The following is a 7620-nucleotide window of genomic DNA, read 5'->3' on the forward strand; positions in this document are numbered from 1 at the left end:
ATAATGAAAATGTTAGTGATTTTCAAAAGTTTATGGGGAAGTCCCAATTGTATATAAGTCAAATAAGCATTGTAAATTTCTAAAGAATCTGCACAATCTTTGTACTAACTTTTTCTGAATGGTTGAAGGACAAAGAATAAATAGACGTAATAGTCTATTTGACAGAATGCATACTTGGCACACTTAACGAATATAAAAATTGTATTTTCGCAAGCCTCACTATCATTGTAAGGCCTCACTATCATTGTAAGTGATATTCATGTAGACTTATATATATGAATCGTTTGAACATAACAAGGATGCATATTTTTATACCTCCTAGAACAAACTATCATAGAATGTATTAGCGATAATTCCCCCAACAACTGATACGGTACTTGTTCCTATGTTCATTTAGAATCACTGAGCCATAAATAATGACTTCAATATATAACTACAATATCATGACATTTTGACATGTTCAGACGTATTAGAATGTTTTATAGGATTATATACGTAAACTCTAAACGTACACATGTATTCATAAAACATTACAGTAAGACAGTTTAGAGTTTATATCTTCGTGTGTAACATTTATATAGGCCTAAATGTATCTCTTCAGAGATCCAGTCACTTACCTAGTACGTAAATACATATAATGTCTATACTTGCGTAGATTCCACAACCGCATAATAATGATAGTATATGCATGAGCGAAATGCTAGCAACAACAACAAAATACAAAAAAAAAAACTAATAATACAAAAATATAGAACACGTTGTTTTAAAGATATTTCAATTCATGGCTGCCTGAAGAACATGTAATGGAACTTCCCGCAGTCCCACCCTTTCGATATAGTAAGTTGTTAAGGTCCCACGGAAGATACCGTTGTATACCCAGGGAACAGTTAAATTACTGGTAAACCGTGCGTTTCTAGTACACACGTCTGTTTGTGGGACAAGCGCGTATTTTTAGCAATGTTTTCATTTATTCAATATCAGGGTAAAAGCAATACGAGACAAAAAATACAAATTGAGATGTGCATTACCCGAGGATTGCCAAAAGTGGAAGCACTATCAAGTGAAATGTTCTGATTGGTCAGTTCGATTGACACTCTAGAAAGGTCCATAGACTGAATTGTAATTTTAATCAAATCATCTGTAATTTCCAAATGTGTGTGTTTATATTTTAATTAAATAAATCGTTTTATGGAACAAACAAACCATGAAGACCTATGTAATAATTAATTGGGGACAATTTGTTTTAGTTAGGTCTAGAAAATTTTGTCATTGGATGATTAAAATTGTACGGTAGTCATTAGGGAGTTTTCGTAACCTTACGAAGCCGATAACGAATACGTCATTATCATCGTCATTCGTGCCTAAAACATTCTTGACAATATGTTGTACGATCTGAATTTGATGCTTGATTCATGCAACAGGCTTGAATCGACTACGCTTGACAACCTACTGTAGGGGAAGGGTTGTCTACAATTTGATGACGTAACCGTATTTGTTTAAGCTTGCGAAAACTCCCTATTGCGTAATATAATATACTGAATTTATATTTTGGTAAAAGTAGAGGTAAGTATGAATAAACATGGCCCAATATGCGTAAAACGATTAGGCGTGGGGTATAAGATGGTCACTCGATTTTACCCAAAATGCAATAGGAATTAAGGTGGTCACTGTGTCTCAATTTATGCAGTTCAGTTAAGTGTGGCTTAGCAAGCCACTTTGAGAGGCATTTGAAGTACTGTAAAGCCCTACCTCAAAAAGGACTTACTTTATTGGATATCAGATCAATCAGCTATAACGGTCGGAATGACACGGTACAGTATTTCCCTTGTCATATTTTTCGATCCTTTCCTAAAACAATAAAACATGCTTATGCATGGGTGTACAGCCATTTTAAATTGTGGGAAATTTCCATATTTTTAGAACTCAGAGTCTAAAATTGTTTCGTACAAAACACAGCAATATACCAGTAATTTACTGGCATTAGATCCTTTGTTATTAAAATAGAGCACCTATTAAATCACCTACACCGTCATATTTCTTCAGCAAATATCTCGTAAAATTGTCGGAGTACGTTTTGATTAAATGCCAAATTATTTCAATAAACAACTCATATCTCAACATTATCACAAGAGTAAACTAAACACGTAAGTTTTTCCTTTCTAATTCATTTAATTATTTAATTGATTATAGTCACGTCCTAAACATAACAAAACAAATAAGGTATTATGATTAATATTTTCCTGATTTCCTTATAGTAGTATAATTATTAGTTTAGCTTATCTGTATCAAGCCAGGCTCGTGCAGGCTCAGCATTTTTGTACCTTGTCTGTGGACGTGGTCTGAGCTTCAAGCATCGATTGCATTATTAAAAGCCATATTTCAATACTTTCCCTGTTTCAAAATGTAAGACTATGAAGCTGAAATCTCTAAAACAGCCTGAACGTTGTGGATAATGTGGTATTATGATTACGTTTCATGGCCGGAATGAAATCTGCTGAAAATTCAACACTAGGTCTGAATCTGTATATCGACATAATCTATGCCACCAGATTTCCTCGTAGGCCTGTGCTCCGTAATTACAGGAGTGCCTCACAACAAAGTTCATATAGAATTAAAATTAAAATTACATTATATAAAATATAGGCATATGAATACAAAATTATGAAAAAGGAACTTATTAAGTGTATTATCGTTCCTTGTTTGAACTCTAAACCTTGCATGTTATCTGGCCTACAGTTCTTTTTTAAAGATAGTAAAGAGTGAGCATATTTATAACAATTAAGCTCATGTGAACTTTACAAAATGAATGTTAACATTACAAATAGACCAATAAACCATACTGTGAAGATGATTGTAACTGTTCACCTGGTTTGTAGAATGATAGATTGTTCAACTGTCAATGTAATTTTCCATTCAAGTTTTAATTTCTCGGTTTGGAAAAAAGAAATACTCAATCTTATATTATATTCTTATTTCAATCAAGATATTATGTTATGAAAACCTCCAAACAAATTATATAATATTTTCAATTACAGTTTCCCATGTCAGGGCAAACAGATGTTACGAGGGTAATGTTATGGTGTCCGCCACGTTCCCTATCAACAGCGTTCGAGCGGTGTATAAGCGGCGGAACAAAACACAAAGTAAAAGTTTACCACGAACTATTCACTACGTCTTACCATATTGGACCAGAAAAACAAATCAGTTACCCAATACCACTGCCTTTTGGTGGAGTTTTGGAAGAAACGTATTCGTATCAGTGGGTGAAAGACTGTTTAGAGGGCCCCAGTGACGCGGACTTTGTGTTTGCTAAGGATTTGGCTTATGCTGTTGAAGGACGTTATGAATATCTGCCAGAGGACTTTATACACACGTTTCTCATTCGCCACCCAGCGAAGGTGTTTTTATCTTATGAAACACTTATGGCAAAATTTCCAGCATCTCTTATAGGAATGTCATTCACAGACATCCTTCCAAAGGGATATGTGTTTAAGGAATTGTATGAGTTATTTCATTACATCCAAACGACCCTTGGCCAGAAGGCCATAGTGATCGACGCTGATGACCTTTTACAGAAACCCGTCCAGACTTTGGAAAAGTACTGTAGTGAGATAGGAATGAAATATAGTGACGGTATGCTAAACTGGGGAAAATTCCAGCCCGATGATTGGACATTTTCTGAAAACATGATGTGGATTAACAGGATTATTGGCCAGTATGATAAGGCATTTTCAACAAAAAAATTACTAGGTTCCACCGATAAACCAATTGACGTCTCAAGTGTTTCAGAAACTGTTATGCAGGCTGTAAAATACTGCATTCCGTATTACGAAAAAATGTACACACATTCATTGAAGCCCTACATGAAAAGTTAACGAGGGCGTGTGACAAGGGATGGGAGCTTTCACCTCACTTCTTACTTTTAGCATGCAAATTGCAAATCAAGTTTTATCTAATAGGAGTGCTTTCAATAGGAAAAAAGACTAGTAAATTAGAAAGAATTACAGAAAAATGATTTGATGTAACTTGTTAATATTCCACTTCCGTGAGACATGACATAGGTAGGCAAGGAAATACAGAAAATGAACAGGTAGGCAAGGAAATACGAAAAAGGAACAGAGCAAAAAAAAAAACAAAAAAAACAAAAAACAAAAACAAAAAAAAAAACAAGAGAAAGAAAAAAAAAAGGAAACTATTAAACTATTATAAAGAGGTCAACATTTTGGGTCTGTAACTCTAATATTGTGTTAACAAACAGTGGCGGCGCTAGAATTTCCCCGAAGTGGGGGGGGGGAGGGGCGGAGGGGGGGGGGGGGGTGAAGGGGCTGATTACCTTGACGAGAGCAAAGTGGACGTGTTGTGGTTTTTCTCCCCGACGGGAAGTGGCAGGGGGAGGATGCAGAGCCACTCCCAGGGGCGGATCCAGAATTTTTCAAACAGGGGTAACAACAATTTTAGAGTAGGTAACTGAGTAGCACATAACAATTTACATTGAAATTTTTTTAATTTTGTGGCAAAACGGGGGGGGGGGGGGGGCACGTGCTCCCCGTACCTGTCGTTTTCACCGGACATTCAATGTTTTGATGAAAATTAACACTGCATTCAAATAATAGCAATGACCAACCTGGACGTATTTTGACTATTTACATCATCTGTATTTAACAGACACGCTTTTTTTTTTAAATTCACGTTGGTGATGCCGGCACCAATCATACTGATGAAGCAACGCCCCGGGGGCTCAGAAGATAGATAAAGGGTTGCTTATTGGTAAATCATGTAAGCATGGGCGACACATAGCGTCAAGAAGAAAGCATTTATTCGTGAGAAAAAAAAACATATTAGGTAGTTTTTGAGGTATTTTGTGATATTTCGACACATATTTTTGATATAGGCCTACTTTTGATCACATCGAGGTAACTTTATAACTGTCCAGTTGTTGCATAAACGGCGTTACATACAACTTTTCATCCTCTTGATCTTTTGTAACTGGCAATATTGAAAAACTTCATCAGATTATGGTAACCAATATCGGTTAAATGATGGTTGTTTAAATACTTTGATATCCAGTTTAGGTAAATACAATTGTGAAAGTTTCACATTTCTTCAGTCTTCAGAAAATACTCTCCTAAAAAGCTTTCAGTATTATACACTATATCCAAAAAGAGAGAAGTCCTCTTAAATGTTCTACCAATGCAATTGTTGAACAAACGCCTTTTGGCAACTACATACAACGTTTATAGCATGGGCGCGGATCATTGGGTGGGGGATGAACTTAAAGCCGGTTTTCCACTAGGCGAATTTATTGAACCGACGCTTTCGATTCGCGCAAATAAATTCGCCTAGTGGAAACCCGGCTTAACTGCATAGAATGACCCAGGCTAACTAAAGAGCCATGTACTGCCAAAATAAATCTATTTATAGCAAGATACTGGTATCGCTGCACACAAATGTAAAAAAATAACCTATACACGACTTCATTGCGCATGCCTTTCTTATAAATTGAGAAGTATGAGAAAAAAAAAGCGTGTATATATAAGATTAGTTTTTCTGCACATGAAGCAGGTAAAGTAAAGTTAATACATCAAAGACAATTAAGTTTTATTTTCTATGGTGCTGAGATAGGTGTGGACTCACAGCTTTAAGCAGGTAAAGTAAAGTTAATACCGAAGACAATTTTTAAAGCTTTATTTTCAATGGTACATCACAGACTACTTAGATCTTTAAGATTGCAGAAAATCGCTGATAAAAGATCATGAGGAATTTTTTGGCGCTTCATCATTTTCACTATAGTGGCGATGTGATGATGAATTTCTCTATATAAGAGTGTCATTTCAGGGCATCTAGAGGCACAATTTACCCAAATTTTCGCGCCTCAGCCCCCATGGTGGGGCTGAGATAGGTGAGGTAAAGTAAATACATAAAAGACAGTGTTTTCAAGTTTTATTTTCTATGATACATCACACAGATTATTTAGATCTCTATGACCACCGCAAATTCTAGATAAAAGGTCATGAGAAATTTGTTGGCGCTTGACTTTGACTATGGTGATGTGGTGATGAATTTCACTATATAAAATTGTCACTTCCGGCCACATAGAGGTACTATTTTATCTAATTTTCGCACCTCAGCCCCAACCATGGTCTGGCTAAGGTTTATCGGGACTCACGGCTTAAAGTAAATTAAATATATCAATGACAATGTTTCAAAATTAATTTACTATGGTACATCACACAAATTAATTAGATCTCTATGGTTGCCGAAAATCGCTGATATAAAAGATCAAGAGAAATTTGTTGGCGCTTCATTTTGACTACAATTGTGATGTGATGATGATGAATTTTACTATAAGAGTGTCATTTCCGGTCATCTAGAGAGTACTATTTCCTAAAATTTTCGCACCTCAGCACCAACAATGGTGGGGCTGACGGGTGGGTGTGGTCTCACGGAATGCCACCCCCACCTTCCAAGAACAGATCTGCGCATTTGGTTTATAGACTCCACTATTACAGTATTGTTAAATATTTAAATTCTAGTTTTTAAAGATGTTATTATTGCAATAATAATTGAACCTTAGTTAATAATTATCTCTGTTATCATCAACTTCATCATCACTGCTGTCATTATCACGAGTCAACGAATGCCACTCTCTATAACAGAATGTTCATACAACAGGAATCTAAGGTTCTACAGCATAAGTTATTTATTAATTCAACATTTATTCGAATTTCAATTTTATAATAGGGGTCAGTGCTAAATAAATTAGACATACAAATGCTGCCTGTCTTTTTATTGATCGTATCGTTCACACTAGCACGGCTACGCCACTTTTTCACTTATAAATGCAACCCTATTTCAGCCAGGTTGACGATAAGTTGCGCCCTCTATCACAAGAAATAAAAGAAAACCTGTTTGACAGGCCTACACATAATGATAAACACAACTTAAGTACCTTAATATCTAAAAACAATCAGTATAAAATATTGGTAAAATTAAAGACAGATATACTGTGTAATGTCTATATACAATAAGTGTTCTGACTACAGTAAATTACTATAGTGTGTGTGTGTGTGTATATATATATANGTGTATATATATATATGTATATATATATATATAAATATATATATATATATATATATATATATACACATATATATATATCTCATTAAGATCTTCAATTTAAGTGGCGTCCATACCGCTAACAATCTATTTACTATTTACAAGAATTTTCTCCTTGGCTCTCATTAATTACCAGTATAATGTTGCTCACTTTTGTAGAAACTCGGGAGATCAACCTGCCTGTTAAGTCAACCACCATGTGGTGACGTAACAGTTGTTCCAGTGGATTCCTGATTTGTATCCTTTTTGAGAAAATAAATGATCATACCCGTAGAAACTATCACAATGAAAACACAGCCCAAAGTAATATATGTTGGAAGTAGAAATTTTCTTGAAGAGGTTTTTGTTTCGACCATATTTTCTCAATAAATTTTGAGGAAAATCTATTACCACATCTACATAATTTATTATATTTTATATATACAATTTGCTTATGCAGGAACTCTGATTTTCCTGTATATATACTGTCTCTTATACACATCTAGATGTGTATAAGAGACA

At 35.0% G+C, this 7620-nt stretch overlaps 1 protein-coding gene across 1 annotated transcript; it reads left to right on the forward strand.

The window, feature by feature from the left end:
* Nucleotides 1–6: 6 nt before the first annotated feature.
* LOC117112738 lies at nucleotides 7–4272 on the forward strand. The gene is made up of 2 exons (XM_033255889.1): nucleotides 7–2144; nucleotides 3036–4272. The coding sequence occupies exon 2, from the start codon at nucleotides 3042–3044 to the stop codon at nucleotides 3873–3875; it is 834 nt and encodes a 277-aa protein (XP_033111780.1). The 5' UTR covers nucleotides 7–2144; nucleotides 3036–3041; the 3' UTR covers nucleotides 3876–4272.
* The last annotated feature ends 3348 nt before the right edge of the window (nucleotides 4273–7620 follow it).

Source organism: Anneissia japonica, unplaced genomic scaffold (genome assembly GCF_011630105.1).
Source record: "Anneissia japonica isolate Jap-2015-1 unplaced genomic scaffold, ASM1163010v1 scaffold284795_len787576_cov167, whole genome shotgun sequence".
NCBI classification, from domain to species: Eukaryota; Metazoa; Echinodermata; class Crinoidea; order Comatulida; family Comatulidae; genus Anneissia; species Anneissia japonica.

What these genes read in the sequence shown, in the direction of transcription:
- LOC117112738 (XM_033255889.1), top strand. Translation starts at nt 3,042, where the DNA reads ATGTCAGGGCAAACAGATGTTACGAGGGTAATGTTATGGTGTCCGCCA.